At 41.5% G+C, this 23,030-nt stretch overlaps 1 protein-coding gene across 1 annotated transcript in view; it reads right to left on the bottom strand.

Annotated features, from left to right (window-relative positions):
• Window positions 1-23,030, bottom strand: part of tsnare1 (T-SNARE Domain Containing 1) — a 192,879-nt gene that overhangs the window by 17,922 nt on the left and 151,927 nt on the right. Inside the window, 1 exon segment of the mRNA XM_034697669.1 lies at window positions 10,468-10,577. Within this exon segment, the coding sequence (XP_034553560.1) occupies window positions 10,568-10,577 (10 nt within the window). The 3' untranslated portion in view covers window positions 10,468-10,567.

The raw sequence follows: 23,030 nt of genomic DNA, 5'->3' as shown, positions 1-23,030 counted from the left end.
GACTTTGTAAACAAGATGTGAGGGCAACACCAGTAACATAATTCGTATAGGAATAAGTGTCAGGGCGCAGTTATTGCATTATTTAGAGTGCCATAAAGCGCCAGGCTATTGATTTCAGAGCAGAAGCGGCTCTGCAGTTATTTCTGTCATCGTCACCCTCATTAAACTGATGTATGGCACCGGCTATTCTCCTTTCTGCCTCTCCTGCTTCTGTTCTCCATCGCTTTTTCACACACTTTTCTGTGCACTCTGGCAGGAGGTCTGTTCAGGAAATAAAAAAGCGAGGAGCACACTTGTTGCCTTTAACGGCCGTTTAAACTGTGTGTGTTAGGATCATTGGTAAGAGATATGTGACCGCCTTTGCTGTTAACACATTGAGAAATAACTGTACTACCAATCTGTAGGCACAATGTGGACTAGTTTTTTATGCCAACGCTGCCAATGATGTTCTTCAGCAGATTTAACAGCGGCCTCAGTTTTAGTGAAACTGTTAGGATGCTTATTTACACTGAAACAAACCAGACACTGAGAGTCAGCAGGTGTTTGAGGCCTTATCAAAACCATCCTGGTGTTCATGCAATCATTTCTCAAAGTCAAACGTTCAAAACTTCTGGATATGAAATAACACTTAAAGTCCACCTGTTGCATTCCCTGAGAACTTCACAGCTAGAAACTGATGACACCTGCTCAAGTCTGATTCATTCGTTCATTTCATATGTTAGGGTGTTGCTTCTCAGACGTCTGGCTGGCCCGTCTTTACCTGCCGTTGCAGACAGTGTTTGCTGCCTGCTGCAAAAAAATAGCCCTAGTCTCTTTGACACGTTCAACCCTGGAAATTAAACAGATATCTGAACATAACAGAATAGACTTGTGTCCAGAGGAGTGGTCAGGATTGGCATAGGTCTCATCCAGGTGTCATCCTGCATGACTGGCTTTATGCCATATCAGATGTGGGACTTCTGTTAAAATGGACTATCTAGGCTGTGATGTATCAGGATGCTAGTGAGTGGTTTTCCTTGCGTTTTTCTCTTGTCTGCATATATATTTCTGGTTTGTGTCATGTTTGTCACAAACTGTCAAATATTAATGCAATTTATTCTTGCAGCAAAAGAAAAGAAAGAAAGCATTTTTCTTCTGTGCTTGTGACTGTGTGCATGCGACCATCACCATCCCTCTTAGAACTCTGGCCTATCTTTATTGACAGCTAATATGTTCTGTAAAAGAGGGCGTGCACACCTAGGTGGACCAAAAAAAAATTAAAATTAGAAGAAAGTAAAAGAAAGATTACATAAGGATATACAAAGGGACAGGGAAAGAGAAGGAGAGAGAGACCTAAGACACTTAGATGGAGAGGGACCATCTCTCCATGACGCCAAAAAAACTCTGTGTGGTGATACTAATGATTAAGCAACCCTTAGTGTCCACAATCATTACTGAAGCTTGGTTCGCAGAGGGTTGCTGCCGAGCGTTTCAGCCCAGCACCCGGGCCGCGAGAGCAGTCAGGCCGAAGGACCCAACGCACCGCGGGAGACCCAGGCCAGGGGACAAGCCAAGGACCCAGACCGGAAGCACCCAGGGCGACCCCCAGGTCACCTAGCAGGAGGAAAGGGGGGCGAGGGGGGAGAGATCCCACAGCCCCCCCAAGGAACACCTCCACAACACCGCCCCCCACGACAGAGCCAGAGGAGCCACCAGGGCCGAAGGAGCCCAGCACCAGGAGCAGACAGCCAGGCAGCCGGGCAGGACCCAGACCAGAGCCCGCCAAACGGCGCGCCGGAGTGGGGGGAGGACGGAGGGGGCAGGGCCAATCCCCCACATCTTGGTATATGCACCAAAAATGTCTGACCGAAATGTTTTAAGTCTCGGACAGGACCAGAACATGTGTAGAAACTGACTTTCTTTAACATCCTGTAATGTCCTTCTTTTACCCTGGATGCTTTTATCAGTTCTGCAACGTGACGATCTTCCTTGTGGTTATTTTTTCTACATTCTCACATCAACTAACTCTGACTTCCTGTAGACTTTCCACCAGGGGGGTTTGCAGGAGAAATTACAAATAGAATCGGGTGAATATTTCTGCTGTTTGTGTTCACACATGCAAAAAAATCTGAACTTTTTCATTAGTTTTGAGCACATTGTGAACCTAGTTTATGTAAGCATGAAGAGTCCTTTCAGCTGATCTTACTGAAAGTTTGATACTGTTTTAATCCTTCCAAGCATATACTAAACCTTTCATGCAACAAAATTTCAAATTATACTTAAAGTCCATCTTCCTGAGGACATGTTTGGTTTCTTCCAAATCAATTCCATGCTGATAAAACTTAAAAAATCTATAACATGTCTAAGTCATCCTTCTTAAATCCTGTACTGTCCCTTCTCTTCTGAAAGGTTATATCTGTTTAGTCTTATCTCTATTGTAATCTTTCCTAACTGTGTTTCATCCCCAACCCTTTTTTAACCAACTACTCAGACATCTGATCTGTTGTAAAGTATCGTATCAATAAATAATTTGACATCTAAATCGACACTGACTGAGATCAGGGAGTAAGGGTTGAAGGGATAAGAGCGAGCACTGAGCCCTGATGAGGTCAGTTGGGTTTATTGGTGTCATGATGGCACATCATCATCCATCACGTTGGTAATGGATCGGAGAGAACGTCACGTCAATCACTGAAACCAGCAGCAGCTGAGAGGAGGATGTCTGTGAAGACCTGATAGATAAAACCAGACACCCGTTAAGTTAGGATAAGAACTTTAACAGTCTTTGTTGGTGAATCTGCTCCAACATACTGAATATTTGCTGTTTAGTGCATCATGCACAAGCGTTATGTTACATCCCAGGTGACTGTTCCTGGAGTTATAGATGGACGAGCATCTGGCTGCGGTGTTTGGAGGCTGCGAGTTCTGACACAGGAAGTGTTACCAAATATTGACTGTGAGGACGCTGAGCATTTGTTCATATTTACCGCTCTATTAATCTGTTTAGCTAACAGAAAGTTACTGTGGACTGAAAGTACACAACTGGCATGCACACGCTTGTACCTGTCAGATCGTGTTGACTTAGAACATCTGCAAAACCCAATTTTACAAGCATTTACAAACAGCAGAGAGCTGGCAGGCTCTGAACGCAAACACAAACACAGCGGATAAAGGTCAACAGCTTTTACTTCCACATATCTATGCTTTTATCTTCTAAATTATTTCCACTGAAATCAGGAGAACATTATGAACCTGAAGGTATAGTCAGACCTAAGGTGAATGTCTATTGTTCCATGAGTCCAGCTGTGTTGTGAAATGTGGTTATACGAGGTACTCATCAGTAGTAAGTGTGATGCATACAGAAGATGGCAGACAGCCAAAGTCCCTGTTTGGAGAAGCGGTGTCCATGCATGGACGCTAAGATATGGTCTAGTTCAGACCCAAGAAACATGAACTTTAAAAGTCCATGTGAGACAACATTTTAAGTGAGTCTTTGCTATATTAGTGGATACTTTCACTGCTTCACTTTCACATAAGCAGCCCTGGAGGACACAACAGCTCCCCTGAAACTAAAACTAAAACTTTTAGAGCACTCCCTGGTGGCTGGCTGCAGTATAGGTTTAATTCGAAGTAGTTATTCAACGCTGCAGAATTCTTCACCAAACGCCACAAACACTAACATAAAAGTCAAGGCAGACTCTTTCTGCTCAGGAGACTCAGGTCTTTTTGGTGTGGAGAAGGCTCTTCTGAAGTCCTTCTTTGACTCTGTGGTGGCATCAGCCATCTTCTTTGGAGTGGTCTGATGGGGAAGCAGCATCTCTGCTTCTGACAGGAAGAAGCTAAACAGGCCGGTGAAGAAGGCCAGCTCTGTCCTGGGCTGCCCACTGGACCCTGTGGAGGTGGTGGCTGACAGGAGGATGATAACAAAGCTATCTTCTCTGATGACAACACACACCCCTGCAGGAGACCCTAACAACACTGGGAAGCTTGTTCGGTGACAGACTTCTTCACCTGCGGTGAAGGTATTTTCTCCCTTCAGTGGTCAGACTTTATAATCAACATCAATAATCTCACCAAAAGGACTCAAGTGCAATATTTCCCCCGTCTATTTATTAACGTGCAATAATTACTCATCCCTCTCTTCTTACATGTGCAGTACTTTTCTCTACCCATCTTCTCAGTTCTGTTCTGTACATTGTTTTAACCTATGTTACAAGTCTGTGCACACTTTTCACTGCATCACTGGTTTTGTAAATATTTGTAAATGTACTTATTTAGCTGTGTATATACTTTCTTAAGATATGCTTATTTTACTTTCTTTAATTTTAATTGCTAATAACTTTTCAATAATTACTATTTTATAGGCTCTTGTTTACTTTATACTGTTTTGCACTATCTACTTTGCTGCTGTAACACTTGACATTTCTCCATTGGGGGACGAATAAAGGAATATCTTATCTTGTCTTATCTTATTTCACTTTCCATAATCATGAGTGTCCACTTCAAATGAGAACAAGAATCTGTTCTGCTGGTTGCTGTTTACTGTAAAAAAAAAATGCACCTACAATTAAAAACTACTTCAAACACTCTGCTTGAAAAACACCGAAAACTCCCTGCCCTGAACGAGCTGACTCATCCCTGAAGGTTTGGATCTGACTATCTCATCTTTGAAATACATGAAATGACTCCACACATCAGTTGATCCCTCCTCATTCATTCCCGGCAAGAAAGCATCATACTCTGTTTGATATAAGGCTCATGTGAGTCTTGAGTTTTGTCTTCCTGTGTTTGTTTTGTTTTACCTTGACGATAGGGACGCCATCCAAAGAAAAAACAGACCTTGACTGAGGCTGCTTTTCACTTTTATGTTAACATCTGGTTAAAGGATGATTTTCGGGGAAAGAGTTTAAGATACTTCATAAAATATAAAAGATTTTTTTCTCGATAAAAGCGTTAACGTTTATACTCTATAATTCATTTTGGTCTCCAGTACAACCCTGTTGACCCTGTCCGGATTATGACTCCTCTGTTGCACTATAAAGCAGTCTCTCACTAACTCAGATACTGGACTGTAATATTACTGATTTATTCACACCCTGAGACAGCACCCAGCTGTCTCTGTGTGGAGTCCACATTGTAGAGGGATAGTTGGGGCTTTTTGAAGTGGGGTTGTATGAGGTACTTGTCAATGTTGGGTGAACTACTCTCCAGGAGATGCTGGTCAGCTCGGCCCTGTCACTTAGAAATCAGCCAGAAAACTGGTGTATGTGTTCCATCTGAGAAAACAGCACCAAAAATAAATAAAAAACATCTTTCTCGCTGAGTTAAACACTGACATTTTTTTTAAAGCATAAACTGACAACTAGGTTAGTGTTTGCGTTGGAGTTTCTTAAAATTTGCCAAATAACATTGTGAAATAGACCCTGTTTGCAGCGGTTGATATCCTAGTTCTCATGCCAGTTCACCATCTAGTTTCTCAGTAACAGGGTGGAGCTGACCAGAGCTACTGCTTTTAATTTACTAGTTCTATCAATCTGATAACTAGCTTTACTTTACATACAATCAATATATTTTACCCACAGAGTAAATTGGGTCCCTAGACATGAACACTTCAAAGTTGAGCAGGTTTTCCCAAGTTATTGTATCAGATTTCACAGGGAGCTCTGCTTCAACCAAACATTTATCACACATTCACACATTAATGCACATATTACGTTGTATCTCACAGAGTCAGACAGCTCAATGCTTTGAGTATTTTAATGGTTTGAACTGTTATTTACAGCAGCAAGACATTGTTAGTGTTTGCAAGGAGTGAGGAGGTTGGAGCTGAGACGCCAGTTTAACTTTTAAGTGCAGAGAGTGAGGAGTGATGAGATTTCTTTAACCCCTTGCATGGCAGCGGTGGCAGAGGCAGAGACTGGAGATCATGCAGCTTAAATCTGAGGATATGTTTATCATGTGATTTGTGGGAATGACACATGCCAAGTGTAAAATCTGTGAAGCTCGCAGGATTTGCTCCATGTATGTAAGTAAGCGCGGTCACATAAGAAGGAAGTTAAATGCACCAGCAGGATTGGAACTCACGAGGATGGCATACTTTTAATCGTCAGCCTCTAAGATCTGTGGAGTTAAGCCTCTGTTCGATATCAGCAATTTACTGTATCAGCATCCAGAGGGAAGTTTGAAACAGCTCTTTTTACAACATCTCTGAACTCTCTTGTTAACATGACGCAGACCATAATGCTCATTCGTTATGTTTTTACATCTTTGCATTGAGAAGATTTGAGTTGGAATCAGTTTTTTTGGACATTCAGCCCTGATTTCAACCAAATCTCAAAGCCTGAGTCCTGGTCGGTGCTCACTGGGATGATGCACAGATTTTATTTTAACACTTCTTTTGAATTTGGCACTCGGACTCCACAGATCCATTAGTTGTGCAAACACAAGTCTGTCTGCAGTCTGTCAGCTCAGGTAAACATCAATACATCTCTCTTTGAACCAGTGTAAACAGGAGAGCAGCCGCTGCTGATAGACTCCACAATCGCCTGTGTCTTTTGAAAGCTCAGACGCTGTCTTGCTGTGGACACTTAAAGTCTCTCGCCACTTGGGTCCGCCAACCGCCGAGCCTCAACATGGGCCGGTCGCCATGGGAGCATCGATTCAGCCTGCTGTTTTACGAACAGAACGCTTTGTTCCACTGGATTTCCATTTCGGTGCGGATCAATACTGTATGCAAGCGAACACAGCTCATATTGAACATCAAGTGAGTGAAAAAGACAAGAGAGCTTTTTCAGCCTTGAGTAATATGATGCTAAAATTAGTCAGGTGGCTCTTAACTGTCACACGGCAGCTTTGCAAAACCTGCAGGACTGCACAGGAGGGAACAGTCCAGAATTTAATAACCTATCCATATTTTTTCCTCAACATTTTAAAAATAAATAAAATCATCATCTTTTGGCAAAAATTCAAGATTTTATTTATGTTCCAGGCGTAGTCCCAGGAAACAATAAGAGGGGACATTGATTCATTATCCGCCTCATCAATGAACATGTTGTAAATCTGCTGTTTCCTGCAGACGGCATGCAGGAAATGATCCACTGTGAGGCAACAGTTAAACTTCTCTGTTCATCCAACTGTAATAAATAAAGGTCTTCCTTTTTAGAGTCATTTGTGAAGTCAGTGTGTGTTTTAGAGTTGAATGAGTGGCTCTGTCTTGAGTTTTAATTAATACAAACATGATAAAGGCAGCAAAGCTTCCCAAAAGACTTCTGTAGTCCTTTTCTTAATCATCACAAATGCTGAACATGAGGCCGTGAGGTGAATCTTCACAAATCACAATGTCTAATTTCATTAGATTTGGAAGAAATAAGAAATTGGATGGTGAGGAAATAAAAGTCAAACAGAGCAGCAGAGATTTTTAGGTCCAAGCTACCTGTAAGCTTATTTGTAACAACTATAGCAGCAGTAATGGTGTTTTAATCAGATCTAAAACCAGACTGAAAGTCACTTAAAATACTTTAAAATTCACCTCGCTCTCAAACATCTTAACGGGGACTGAGAGTTTAGGAATTAAGCAGTAGTTGTTTAACTCTGAGTGATCTCCACCTGTAAGTAAGAGAGGAACAAATGCAGCTTTCCAATCTTTAAGAGTTGAGATACATAAAAAACTTACATTGAAAATATGAGTAATGTGCACTGGGATAATATCAGCTGCAAGCTCTCAAAGATAATGATCCAGACCGTCTTGACATGCAGATTGTCTTAATGTCTTTTCCTTCAAGAGCAGTGGCCAAAAAAGAGACGGCCTGCTTTCACCTACATGAGCCTGAAGGAGAGGACAAAACACAAGCAAACAGAAGGCACTTAAATAGATGCGACTCCTGCACAGAAGCACATCAGGGCATGAGTACAACATTTCTGCAGAGTGCACGAATTTCCATCTTTTCCACTCCATTACCAAAATGCACAGAGCATTTCATGGCTTTAAGCATTAGAAGCTTATCAGAGTTTTTAAGGTTTTAGAAAGAGCAAATAATTCTCAGTTATCTCTTTAAATCTAATTTGATCTCATTTCTGTCTCAGAGGTCATTGAAATGCATTTCTCTGCCAACAAGGAACAGAATCAAAATCAGAAAGAGCAACAAACACAGACCGTAACCCTGCAGGACCCGTGTGAATAACACAGAGGTTATCCTGTAGCTCTGAGGGTCTCTGTAGGCTTGATTTCAGTCTGTGTTCTGTGGAGCTGCAGCAGTTTAAAGCCAGGATGTAAAGTTTGGAACACAGTTCACTTTTATTAAAACAGCCCACACATAAAAATGTTTCCATCGATGCACACAGATTCTTGTGCTGGTAGCTGGAAAGATTTTCTGCTAAACTACTGAGTGAACACAGAGACTGCAGCGGGCATCCATCAGAGTCACATCGCTAGGAAACTACTGACATCCTGTGAGATACAAATTCAACTTCAGGAGCTTCTCTGTCAGACATTTAATAAAGAATAAATCACTTTATTCCTAATTCTTTAATGATTCTATTCTGGCTCAGTGGTTGGATTCTGGAATATCCAAATTCAGATAATAAAAAATATTAGAAAATATTGAATAAAAATGATTAAAATAACTGTCATTATCTCACTTGAGTAGAGATAAGTGATGCATAGTAAATAATAGGCTAATATCAGCCCTATAAAGGGGATATTTTGTTATTGTTGATGACTTTAAATACTGATAATAAAGAAGTCTACATATTCAAACACACTTTACACATCTTCCATTAAATACAGAGAAGAAGAAGTGCAGCCACTACAAGCTGACAACAGAGAATAAATATGGCGTCACCGTTGTGGATGTTTTGCACCGTTCCAAAGGATTACATGATTGTAACTTGCAGAACATGAGCTGCAAGTGTTCAGAGAGGAGGAACAAAAGTACTCTAGTTTTATCACAACAAATCTTTAAGTCACCTGAAAAGTTGTAGTAGCTGCAGCGAGCATTAGCATGACAAGATCACTGAATTTACAGCAATTGATTCTCCAGGATTCTCCAGAGACCAAGCGTTTTAAGCAGCTAATACTTGGAACAGTTCCCTGACAAGTTTCCGATCCGCTGCGGTCCGGCTCCGTGCTCTCTTATCCGTCAACACCAACAGGTTGCGTTTTTGGAATGCAGCACAGAGCAGGACAACCAGACATCTGGAGTCCGGTTTTCCCGTGGCAATTACTGAATCAATGATTCTCCTCCTCCTCTCCTCATCCATGTTGTCTTTATGGTCCTCTGAAAACCCCTGACCTGTTGACTCCAGGCCTGGCTCCGCTCATCATGACGGTTTGTTGTTTTTCGTTAAGTGAAATGCGATCTGGTGATAACACAGTGTGTTTTATTCTGAAAATTAACCAGATGTTTTCATTTTGTTTTGGTGCCTGACTTCCTGTCCTGTTCCATCTGCTCTGTTGAGATTGATGCGTCATGCTCCGGCATCTGGCAAAAATAGAAGTCTTGTGTATCTGATCCAGAGGGCTCCGACCTGCCCGATCAGAGACACAGCCGGATCTCAATGAAGCAGATCCAGTGGGGGTTAACACATTGACTATAATAGAAACCTATCAGATCCGGTGCCATGACGTATCGGAGACGGATCTAGTGGAATTTGTCCGTTAGTCTACTCTGCAGACGTATCCCTACCTGATCCACCTGTGGACCACAACAACGTCACAAGTGTGTTTAAGTGGACGTGAGTATCCAAATTTTAACTGGATTTTTTTGTGTTTGTGCATATAAACATCATACCCCAGAAAGAAAAGGATTTTGCTACCATGAGAGCTAAGAAAGCAAACAGGATACTCTGGCATGTACACGCCTTACCCCAGGTTCTGACAGCTCCAGACTACCTGCATAGACGCTGCCTCACCTAAGTGACGTATCAGCAGAAAAAACATGGCAGCAACAATTAGCGCATCTCACTTCTGAAGCAGCAAAAAGACTGAGAGAGACTTGTTAATGAAGTTTCAATGGGACAAGACATCAAAATGCTGACATATTCAAGCCTGTGGTGAACGGGGTACAGGATACCGGTTTCCTAACATGTGCAGCAAAGTATGTCAGATCTTAATATCTGCAAATAATAAACAGCACAGGCACCTGCACTGATAAGACGCAGTGATCAGAAATGAGGATACAAGATTATTTCATGTATACAGGGATATGAATACCAAATCTCTCTGTGTGCATGTAAACGCCCCATCCTGAATGTGATCTAGAACGGGATAATGCTCATAACCGGGATACTAAAAACACACTCACTTTGTGTGTTTACCTGTATGTGTGTCTAACTGTTCTTATGATAGCAGTTTTAAAATAAAGACCATGTTAGAGAATAAAAGTCTCATATCAGCTCTGAGTATCTCCAGCATCTAAACCTGAATATTAATGTTGATGTCAGTCGTCAGGTAGACGGTTGCAGTATTGGATTGCAGCCCTGGGATCTTACCACAGTGAGCAGTCTCATTTTCGGGCTGAAACCGCGATGATGATGATGAGGACGGCGATGATGACGGCTCCAATCACCAGGAGGTAACACTTCCTCTTCCTCAGCTGCCTCTGTGGGGAGGGAGAGGAGAGTTCAAGTAGCAGACAGTGACACAGCAGACACTACACACTGCCTCAAAGATAAGACAAGTCATCTAAAAGAAGGAATTGAAGCTGTGAGTCCATGCAAGACATGTTTTTAATGAATACATCTACCTGTGTCTGTTTGTGGTTTACATGAGGCAGCAGGGACTGAACCGGTGGTTTGCTGGTTCATGAGAGCTATAATTTTAAGCTGTGAACCCTCACTTTTGCAAACAGGCAGGCTGTTGCCATAGCCCATTAGCAGTCCTGTAAATGTCAAGCTCCTGTTTAATAACCACACAGCCACAACACACAAACCGCCATTTTGTGTGGCTTTTGAACAAATTAAACCCTGAAGCAGTGGGTTACATGCCTCACATATTAAACCAAGCAAAAAAGAACGACAGTGGCAGACAACTCAAAAAGAGGAGAGGAAGAACAAGATAGTGATGTGTCCGCTGGATCAGATAAGCACCACAGTAAAAGAACTACAGGATCCAAGGTCAGGCTGACACATACTGATAACATTACTGAGATGGCTGAGTGAAGAGGCTGTCACAGAGGGTCCTGAGGTGGCCGAATTCATCACCCAATCAAAATTCTGTGAGGACATCACGGTTAACATTCTTCTGCAACAAACAGCCTCACAGAAGTATAGCAAATAACAATAATGTATGTTTTTTTTTAGATATTTCATACGTTTTTTAATACATTTTTAACTATGATTTTTATTTTTTAATTGTGTTTTTCAAATATTTATTATTTGCCTGTGTTTAATTTTTTTGCTTTTAAGTGCTTTTGACATTTCATTTTTTGTGTGCTTTTTTGTCTATCATTTTTTATTATATTTTTTGTTATCTTGTTTATTATCATGTGTTTTTCAGATTTTTAAATGTGTTTTTATTCTCATTATTATTATTTTTTTTTACATTTCTTTGTAAACACTTTGAATTATAATTCCATTTTTTTAATTTTTTTTTTTTTGTTTTCTTAAACATATTTTAATGTAATTGTATTCTTGTGTTTTGGAAATGTCTTCTTGTTTTTTCATTTTGTATACTTTTTTTTTTTTTTAACAAATTCGTATTAATTTTATTTTTGTGTAATTTTTATTGTTTGTTTTTTTAAGTGTTGATTTAAAGACAATCAAAATAATATGGCAGGAGCAGATGAGTGATGTGTAAGCACATGCAAATCAGAGACGAAGCAAGCTTTTCAGTTTGTGTTGTCGATGTAATAGTTTAGCCGGATTTAGATGAAGAAATTATTTGTTATTAGTTTGGAGAAATATTGGGGTTTGTTATAGGTGCTCCTTTCTTAATTCTGAATTCTGTCAAAACTCCACAACAAAGGTATTCAATTTTCAATAGCAAACGTGACTCAAGGGACAATCCGATACCAAAAAGAATTCAAAGAAGAGTGTCACATTCCTCCTTTGCCTCCTGACACTGTGGCAAAAAAATTAGAATGGAATGGAACAGAACAGATTACAATAGAATGCTTCTGATTGTTCATACCCATAACAACAGTGATTCAGTCTCAACATCAGAGGTGATGCTTGAGACAACATGATCACATGTCATATCAAATCAATCCACGGAAAGTAGTCCATTACATTCCCTCTCTGCCCGTTGACCCTGTGGTAAAAATTTGCTGCCATGGAAGTGTTATGGACTCTATCTTTATTTAGCATCAACCTGTTGATGTCTTTAGTCTGCCTTCAGAGTGAGACCTGTCCTGCTCACCCTGTTGAGACTCTTGTTTGCATAACAATCCGTTCACTATACATTATCTCTTACATAAATGTAAGTGTTTATATTTGTGACATATTCACATTTGAGATAATACCGGATTTGTTGAGTTTCTTTGGGAAGACAAACCATGAGAATGCAAATCTGTGTCTCAAATGTTGCATGACAAGAACTGCTTTATCACAGCACATGAAACCCATAAACATGTAGCACTCCACATTTTCATGCTCACTTGTATTCAGTCAGTTATTTTCATTTTAAATGCTGAAAGCTCTTGAATTGGCTTCAACACTACGTTCTGTGGGTTTCTAATGTAGCCTCTGGTGTAATTTAGATTTCAAATGCTTCAAACGCACCGGCTTCAGTCATCCATGTCAATTACTTGCCATGTCTGAGAAAGAGAAAGTATTGGCTGTGTCAAGCAAAAAAATATGAAAGTAAATAGAGTAAAGGAGGAATATTTATATTTCCTGGTCTCCTCGGGCGGGTGACGATGTGTTGGAGCACAGAATCTATGTTGTTTTGAAACGCTATTTCTCCCATTTTTTTCCAGCCTGTTTTCTGCTACAAAGGCAGCAAGAGCAGCGGTTTAGACCAGAGCCGAGGCTGGAGTCTTTAAATCCTGACGCGCTTCAAAGCACGGAGAGAGCAATTCATCTTCTTATCTGAGACTCAAAACAGGCTTTCTGTGTGGAAGAGAGAGGGAGAGAGGGAGAGGGGGAGCAGAGAGAGGGAGAAAAAAAATGCTGTCGAGTAATTTTCCGTTTAAACGTTCCACTCCACAACAATTTGCATAAGCAGCCCTGCGTCTGTGATAAGAAGATTGGTAATTTTCAAAGGCTCTGTGGGGATTGAGAATTAAAAGCCTTTCTCCGCTATCTCCCCTCTTGCAGCTGGCCACCACAGATTCCCCAGCTTCTCTCACGCGTTTCCTCCTAAACTACGCCTTATAAACTTTCTCTGCCGTCCTCTTCTTCTCTCTGCTCGCTCTGACAGTGCCGAGCCGCTCCCTCTCCCTATATACTGTATTCCCTGCACCCTCCCTCCCTTCTCCTCTCCTCTATACTCTTCCCCTTCTTCTTCTTCTACTACTTCTGCTGCTCGCTCATCCCGACACTGCTGTTATTTGGGGAGAAGGAGGAAATAAATAAGGTAGGGGGGAACAAAAAGGAGCTTAGTATAACAAAAGAAGTGTTGCAGCATTTTGAAGCAGAATTTTCCAGATTGCAGGGCAGGCTGAGAGGTGGGACAGAGAGAGTCGCAGAGGGAGAGACAGAGGAGGATAGAAGAGGGATGCTCTTATCACCAGTGACTTAATCTGAGAGAGAATGTGTCCTCGGTGCCGGCTCCTCAGGGCCTCTGGGTGCTGCAGGCCCTCAGGGAGAGGACAGTGTCTCCCTGACACCTTTTGGATCCAACTTTGACGTGTAAAATGAGTTAAATGGCCCACATCTGAGCTCCAGTGTCATCTTGGTTTTGGTCTCATATTTAAAAGTTAAACTTGCCCAAAAGGTTTCGTCAGTAACTTGAATCCTGACCAAAAAGTTCTTCTGAGGACTCTTAGTTATTCTTAGTAGCAATATGATTCTTTAAATCTTCGACATAAGAGAGATAATACTCCAAACTTCAGAGGTAGAGAGGAGTCTGCAGCCTGGACTCAGATCTTCATCTATAACAGCAACTGAGTTTTTATTGCAAACAAACCTGCTCCTTAAACTATAAATTACCACTAAGTTCTCTTCCAGCGCGGAGGGACACCTTTGGAAGGCACAACAGTCAGCTCTAGCATCCCAGAACCGACCACCTTACATGCTATCATTCACCTCCCACCACACCAAAACATAGAACCTCACTGCCCCATTATCACAAAGGAAAAAGAGAGAGAGAAAAGGAGATTAACTTTTGTTTTGGCCCCTTCATGTCTTCCCCAAGAGACCTACAGGGACTTTTAGAAGCCTGCAAACTACATTTAATCTTTGCTCTCACAGAATTTGTTGACCCTACAACAGGAGAGGTGTATAAGAATAAATAAGTCATAAGTTACACCTCCTACCTCACCTGTCCTTGAAACTGTGTTCACACTCAGTGGCACCTAAAAGTCAGAACAGCGTAGCATAATTATGCTATCAAAATTAACAGTGTGGACCATTCAAAGGCAGGGCAGCTTGTTGAAGCCAATGTGATCACTGTAGTCTTTGTTGTTTGGTGTGGTGACCTTTTTCTTCTTATTTGACCATTTATGGCTGTTAAAATCTTATATTTACATTATTTATGGTGTTATATTTTTCATACTGACTGTTTTATGTTCCACATTTTTGAAGATGTTGTTCTTTTCTTCTCTATTGTATCTAATGCAGATGTCATAAAGTCTTCAGGCCACAAGATGTTAGAAATGTCCACTCCATCTACAGTACAATCCGTCACAGAGCCAGATCTGATATGTTTCTATTCTAGTCAATGTTTTAACTTCCACTGGATCCGCTCCCTTGTGTTCCGGCTGTGTCTCTGATCCAGCAGGTCGGAGCCCTCCGGATCAGATACACAAGACTTCTATTTTTGCCGGATGCCGGAGCACGATGCATCAATCTCAACAGAGCAGATGGAGCTGGACAGGAAGTCAGGCACCAAAACAAAATGAAAACATCTGGTTAATTTTCAGAATAAAACACACTGTGTTATCACCAGATCGTATTTCACAACAAACCGTCATGATGAGCGGAGCCAGGCCTGGAGTCAACAGGTCAGAGGTTTTCAGAGGACCATAAAGACAGCATGGATGAGGAGAGGAAGAGGAGAATCCTTGATTCAGTAATTACCGCAGGATAACCTCAGTCACATGACTCAAGCTGTCCGGCGGTCCTGCTCCATGCTGCGTTCCGAAAACACAGCATGTGTGTTGAAGGACAACAGTTTAAAGGTACTAAACTGGAGCATGAGTGCCTTCAGCCATTAAACACCAACATCCAGTATTCACAGAAGACTTAAAGTAATTTCTTATTGTGCAAAACTTTCAAACACCAAAAGTCCTCCATGCAAAACATGTCATTAGCAAAGCGTTAAATGCATGCAGATAAATGAGTCGAGAAGCTAATATGAGATGTTTAGTATGAGACTACCAGCAGAAGAATCTTCAGAATCACAGTCTCCCGGATTGTTTTTTTCGATGTCACCAAGGTCCTTCCCAAAACCTTACGAGTTATTGCCCAAAAGACATAATCCCCAGTTCAGCGTGAGAGGTCCAAGGAAACATCATAATCAGGTGCCTGTTTCTCCTCATCTGACTCCTCTCAGCAGAGTTAAAACAGCTCACAGTGTGTGAGAGGGTGAGCCAAGCGATCATGTCAGAGGAACAGTAATAGGCTGCTTTAAGCTGCAGTCTGGCCATTGGTGAGGGTCAAAATGTAAATTTAGCTCTCTACATTGACAGACAAAGACAGAGATAAAACACACCACTTGCTGCATTAATCTCCATTTTTCTTCTTTGTGAGCAAAAACCCTGAGATACTTACAATCCTCCAACATGTGCAGGCGCTCCTTTTCACCTTACAGAGAACCATTCTTCATTTTCTGACAGGGAATACTGTCCCCAGACTCAGAGGTGCTAACCCTCATCCTGACCGTTTCACACTCGGCTGCCCCACAAAGCCAAACGGTGGAGGTCACGGGCTCGCTGAGCTGCCAGAAACACATCATCGGCAAAATGCAGAGATGCGAGCCTGAGGTCGTCAAAGTAGACACTCCAGTCTTTTATCATAAGATACCATCCTAAATCGATCCAATATGCCTTCCATATTTCCAATAAGCCCACATCTAACAATGTAAGTAAGCATGGTATGGCCTTTACACCACATGTCTCACACACATTCCCCTTTGAACATGTTTGAACTCTAATCTCTGCTTTTTCTGCTTTCTTAGCATCAGCTTTTTAAAACCAAGCTGGAAAAACTAGTGCTGCCTCTGTTGACAGGAACATTTTCCATTCCCAGAACTGTAAGTCCGGCACATTCCCCCTCTGCCTGTTGACACTGTGGTAAAATTGTATAATAGAACGGAATGTAATAAAAGAGAATAGAATGGAACACATCAGAGCAGAATAGAATCAAATGCTTCCGGTAGATCAGATCCGAATAGAACATTGATTAATTCTAGAATGCAAAAGTGACACCAGAGACAACCTGATCACACGTCATATCATCAGACCCTACCTAACAGAACATGCAACACAGCTTCTGGTTCAGGCTCTTGTAATGTCATGCATTGACAACTGCAACTCTCTACTTCTCATTTCGCTACACTGGCTTCCAGTTGCAGCTCGCATCAGATACAAAACTCTAATCATGACTTACAAAGCAGTAACCAAAACCGCTCCAGTTTACCTGGAACCCTCATCCAGGTCTACTGCCCTTCTCGTCCGCTACGCTCAGCCTCTGAAAGCGCCTAGTGCTTCCAGCACATAAGGCCTCAAAATCACTTGCTCGTCTCTTCTCTTCTGTTGTCCCTAAATGGTGGAATGAATTGGCCACCTCCATTTGATCTGCAGAGTCCCTCTCCACTTTCAAAAGACAGCTAAAGACCCAGCTCTTTAGGAAGCACTATGCACTTAGCTAGACTATTCTCCACTGTTGTCCCCGGTGGCAGATCATGTCTTCCAGCTACAGTTGACTCACACTGTCCTGCTCTACTCTGGGAATCTGTGTGCAGCTCTTGAGTGACCCAGCACTTGGTCATTAGTTTGGTGATGTTAATTGTTGATGATGATAATGGAAGGTCTTAAATTGTTTGGTTGCTTCATTGTAGATGTTCCTTTTTTTATAAAAAAAAAAAAAAAAAGAAAATACCTGCTTACTTTTGTGCATTGCCTTTACACTGCTTGGCAGTACCTGCACCCAAATTGACTTGAAGCACTTTGTTACTCGTACTGATATTGTTTCCTCTTGTCTAGATCTTTGCTTGTGTTGTTCTTGTTCTCCTATGTACGTCGCTTTGGATAAAAGCGTCTGCTAAATGACATTGTAACATAACATATCAAATCAATGCACATAAAGAAGTCCGTCTCACCCAGTGCTGCCAACTTAGCGACTTTGTCCCTATATTTAGAGAGTTTTCAGACCCCTCTAGCAACTCTTTTTCAAAAAAAAAAAACAACTAGCAACAAATCTAGCGACTTTTCCTGGTGTTAAATGGAGACTTTTGGAGACTGACGTGAAAGCATGTATCGTTCTTAAGGCTGATTTATACTTCTGCGTCTCCCCTACGCAGCAGGGGCTGACGCGGACATGAGCACCACATACTTGTGCGTCGGTGTGTCCGTGTCACGCAGCAATTCTCCGCCGAAACACTTGAGGGCAGTGTGGTCTCTCTGATAGCCGGTTGCCTGATTCCGGTCCCGCTACGATCTCTGTTTACTTTTCCACAGATATTCAGAGCGTGACATGTTAATCTACAGCTGATACATGTTGCTGTTTATCATACAGACATGATTACATGAAGAATAGAGAGGAGGAGATGAAATACACGGGCAATGTGTGGCCGATGTCCGGGATCCCGGAAGTGCTGTAAATGCGGGAAAGACCAAAAGCCGCCGAGCGGACCAATCACAGGGCTTGCGGTCCGCGTCGGCTCTACGGGGAGTTACATTTTGGAGGAGGTGCACGTCAGCTACGTGCGTAGGCCTCGGCGTAGGTACAGGAGCTACGCGGACCCCCGGCATAGGGTACGCCGTTGATTCAACACAGAAGTATAAATCAGGCTTTACTCTTCTCAACCAGCAGTGGATGCTGCTGTGAGTCCCTCCTGTAGCTGCATTCAGAGCAGGAGGCGTTCACCCCTCAGTGTCCTGACTGCAAATGTATCACGCATGTATGATGACAGCGCTGGCTGATCCTGCCTGCTGTCTCTTTTTGGTCCATTTAGATAGTTAATGTAGATATATACAATAAACATATTGAAAATGTTACGGTTGAAAAATTTAATATTTTTATTTGATTTTTTGTAGGCTCCTAAGTGAAGTAATGAACATATTACGCTACACGTCTCTCCAACAGCGTCCATTATAACCTCAATTATGCCAAATTAAGTGATGACATCATTTCCCTTCTAGCGACTTTTAGGACAGCCAATAGCTACTTTCCTCACTGAGGAGTTGGCAACATTTGTCTCATTCCACCCTCTGCCTGTTGACACTGGTAAAAACATCAGCGAGGTCTCAGGCTGGTCTTGAGAGTGGGGAAATAATGACAGCTAGCAGGCACAGATGTGAGAGCAGCCTGAGGAGCTACTGGAACCCAACCATCTCTGAGAAGGAAAAGTGGAGCAAAAGCTGCAACTTGTCTCAACTTATTCATGTCTGTAGTTGGTACCGGGACTCTGAAGGGATTTTCAGGTGTCCAAGTCTTTTTTTTTTTTACATAATAAGGAATCATCCTTGTTCAAAAATGACCCTCTAGTAGATGTATAAGACATTACAGACAGCAGAGTTTGTCAAAATTGAAGGGGTGGTTTGTTGTCCTCTGTTTTTTAGTGTTTCTATGGTCTTCTGAGACTTTTACAGCTGCACACTATTTTATAAAAACCTTTCATCAAGGTGAAATACACCAAAACAAATGATGACCTTTGAAGCCGTTAGAACTGCCAAACAAAACAGCTATCTGTCACGTCTGTGCCTCCCTAACATGGAAGATCAACGTGCAGCGTCTGTGGGAGAAGAACTACTTACCTTGTGTGACATGAGAAATACCCTCATAATACAACAATAATGCCATGCAATGATAATGGCCATAATATTATTTTCCCTTTATCGCATCTGGTTGGGAAAATTGGAAGTCCATGAAATAAATAATGTTTACAGCGGAACTGCCTCACTTGTAATCGGCTTATGTGCAATTTACATAAAACTCAGATCCCATGCAGTCCCCCTGATTATGATATTTAAGAGGAGCAGCAAATAAACACAGACTTCACGGCCAAGCCTGGCATCCTGAGAGAAAACGCTGTGATAGTCCTTGTCAACAACAGAACAAAAAACACACACTAGAATCTGCATATTTCGCCGTTTATGGCAGCGATGTGTGAAAACCAGCATCTCTCAGTACATCCATCTCTTACGTCGATCTCTCTGACCTCAGCATCACAAACACAAATCTGTGTTATCACTACTTCTGTGTTGATTTTTTAACCTCAAACTAATAAATGATATCATAAAAGAATAATGTTACAACTAAAGAGCAGGAGGGATCTTTGTATTAGCAAAAATCCACCACAGCCTGACAAAGACGGAACAAAAACGACTGTCATCACATCATCAGACGTCGAGTTTGACCTCCAAACTGTCGAATAAAAAAATGACAATACTGCGGCAAGCTTCAGTGATCTAACTGTGAAGGCAGACGAGCCGACACAAAGGCCTTACAGTGAACCCACGGCTGCCTCAAAGACGTAACAAAGAAGGACGATTATGATCACTCATTCAACACTTCCTTTCAAGCACGCCACCTCTTCAGACTGATCATATCTGTTTAGTTATTCAGGGACACAGACGCTGAACTTAGGAGGGGAAGCTGATGATAGCAGCTGGTAGATTTTTCTTCATTTGACTAAAAATGGTCATGAATGTGAACTCAGAGGAAGATTGTTGATATTATAGCACTTTGCTGCGGCTCTGTGGTAGAGTCAGTGTCTCTCAGGTCGGAGGGCTTAGTGGTTGAGCTCCTGCAGTTTCCTGTTGAAGAACAAACTGAGCCCTGATTTGCTCTTAGTGGCATAGCCTGCCGTATTAATGGGATTAGTTATTACTGATGGACATTTTGCATAGCATAAATGTGTGTGCAAAGATGTGTAGTGTAAAATCTTTGAGTGGTCCAAGACTACAAAGTAAACTCAATTTACTTCATTTGAGTAGCCCATTGAAATATACCTCCTACTTTGCATCTTCAGAAGCTTTGTCCCCAAAATAAATGTTATGTACTGTATAATTCAAATATTATGTGGGTAGGTATCTGCAGTGTGTATGGACATATATCAATATCAACATACAGTATATGATCTAATAGCAGTGCTCTTTTCTGGGTGGGTCCTGAATGCCTCTAATTACTCCTCCCTGCATGCTTAAACCATTAACCCCCCAAGGGACCAGCAAAAACACGCTACATGTACTAATACCTGAAGATCGAGCGCTGCACAGAGCATAAATATTTTAAAAAGCTAACTAAGACCTGCCTTTTTAGTCTCGCTTTTAACTGAGTTTTATTCACCTACTTTATTTATTTATTTATCTATTTATTATCTAGTTCACTTGTAGTCCACTTTTTATTCATTTAATTAATTTATTTTAAGTATAGCATCTTATTTTATTTTAATGGGTTTAATATTTGAGTGAATATATATCTTAGAAATGTATTTTATTTGGGAGGTTTTAATTTCCTGTGTGAGTTTTAACATCTTATGCTTCCTCATTAAGATATCATGACAGCTTTTTTTCAGTTTGTTCAGCAACTTCTTTTTATATTTCATTTATTTATTAACTTATTTATATTGTTATTATTATTATTGTTGCATATATTTTGTTCTTAACCTTAGCATTGTGGGGTGGGTTTGGAGTCGGGGCTGGGGTTGGGATAAGGATTTTTTCACATCTGTTTAGTTCTCTTTGTATTTGGAGCCTGTCATGACTTTTAATATCTCATTTGTTCACCATGGGCACCAAACTGGCTACGTTTGCAGTGTTTTTTTTTACTATTTTGTTCCTGTGTGTGTTTCCGGAGATCCTGTGTAACCACGGTCGCATTGTATCTTACATACGAGATCAGCTGTTAGCATCCCGTAGCATGTCGATGCTAAACGATGCTAGGCCCGATGTTCCCTGCAAGCTGAAGAGAAGGAGGCAAGGACGACATGCTGGTATTGAGGTGTAATCTAAGAAAAGACGACATCAACCTGTCCTTCCACCCACCGTTATGTGGAATGTAAGATCTATCTACGATAAGGTGGACAAGCTAACCCAGCACCAGAGTAGCATCATGCTAACAGAGCTAACACCGGACACGAACGCCACATTGGAACCTGCTGTGGGCGAACAGGATACAGGAGAGCAAGACTGAACAAACTGGTGAAAAAGGCCAGCTCAGTCCTGGACCCTGTGGAGGTGATGGCTGACAGGAGAATTATGGCCGAACCAGTCGTCTCTGATGGACATATTTTTTTTCTAGATATATTCTTGTTGGAATTCTTGTAACTGTACACCTTTTTGTTTGCTGCTGTAACTCCACAAATTTCCCCGTTGTGGGACGAATAAAGGAGTATCTTATTTTATCTTATCTTATATCGTATTGATTATATCCTGGGTTCATTTGGTCAGGTTAAATGCTTTTATTTTATTTTGCAAACCTGGAACAAAGAAAAGCGCTGATATCCCCCCGAGTGTGATGTAAGAGGAAAAGAGCTGCAGTGTGAGAATGGGAAATTTACAGAACCAGGGTTAAACATTCGACTTTGGCACAAACTGTGGCTGAAGCAATCCTCGCCTTTTAAGTTTGTTCTGTCTGTACCTGGGCTTAAAAACATGTTGTAGCTACAGCAATCTACCCCAACTTGTTGCCATAGTTGGGGCAATTTTTCAGCCAGTTAGTCCCATCTGTGGTCATAACTGGACTCTGTCTTTAGATGCTTAATAGATCCTCCAAACAGTGGATGTAAACCACAACACTGGACTCATTTCAACTCCTAAACAAATCAGCAGTCTGATGGACATTTAAGATATCTCAGATACTCCCTTTTAATTCATCTTTCTAATATTAACTGTGTATTTACTTTGCAGTTTGTGCAATCATTTATTTGTGTAATTAACTGGCATTTATTTAATCTACTGGTGGAATATACGTATCGAACTAAAACCCTGAAGAAAACACGCTTTTACAAATCAAATGCAGTGTTGAATTATGCACACAACTGCTTTACCTCTTCCAAGCCACCTCAGATCTCAGTGTTTATAGAGACAACAAGCGATTATTGTGATGTGATTCATTCATCCGAGCTCTTAGATACCACAGTGAGGACAGATTAAAGCTCTTTTCAACTTACAAAGGCAACTTCATCGCTGCTTTTGAAGGTTAACCTTGAGCAGGGGAGGTGAACTAATCTCAGAGCGGTGTGTTGTACCACACTGGATTCAATGGGGGAAGCCATGCTTTATAGTGCCTTCCACATCACATATCTGTATGTGTGTGCATGTGTGTGAGTTCAGACAGAGTGAAGGACCGGCAGTGTGGTGTAACCTGGCTTTGTACTGCTGCTCTCACAGAAATCACTCTGCTGTGGCTTTCAACCTGCCAGACGTTTGCTCTCAGATTCAAGGTTTGGGTAGAAATAGACTTTTTTCAGGGGATGCAGCAAGCGGTCTGTTAGACTTTGCATCTTATTTCAGATGCATACAAAGAAATACCCTATAGAACCATTCCGACTAGGAAAATAGTGTGGTTTCATATGCCATCAGCCCTGAACCCACTTCAAGCTTTTCAATCGACAAAAAAATATCAACTTTAGGGGAATTACAGTGAGTACTTTTATTCTCTCAGATTGAGCAGAGTGAACTCTGGAGAGGAAGCAACTGTGCAAATAGATTAATCGCAAACCAACGTCAGATTAAAGATGTCATATAATGATAGATTTACTTCGAAGCTGTGTTTCCAGATGTGGG

The sequence above is a fragment of the Notolabrus celidotus genome, chromosome 12 (genome assembly GCF_009762535.1).
Source record: "Notolabrus celidotus isolate fNotCel1 chromosome 12, fNotCel1.pri, whole genome shotgun sequence".
NCBI lineage: Eukaryota > Metazoa > Chordata > Actinopteri > Labriformes > Labridae > Notolabrus > Notolabrus celidotus.
This window is presented reverse-complemented; position numbering and strand designations above follow the sequence as displayed.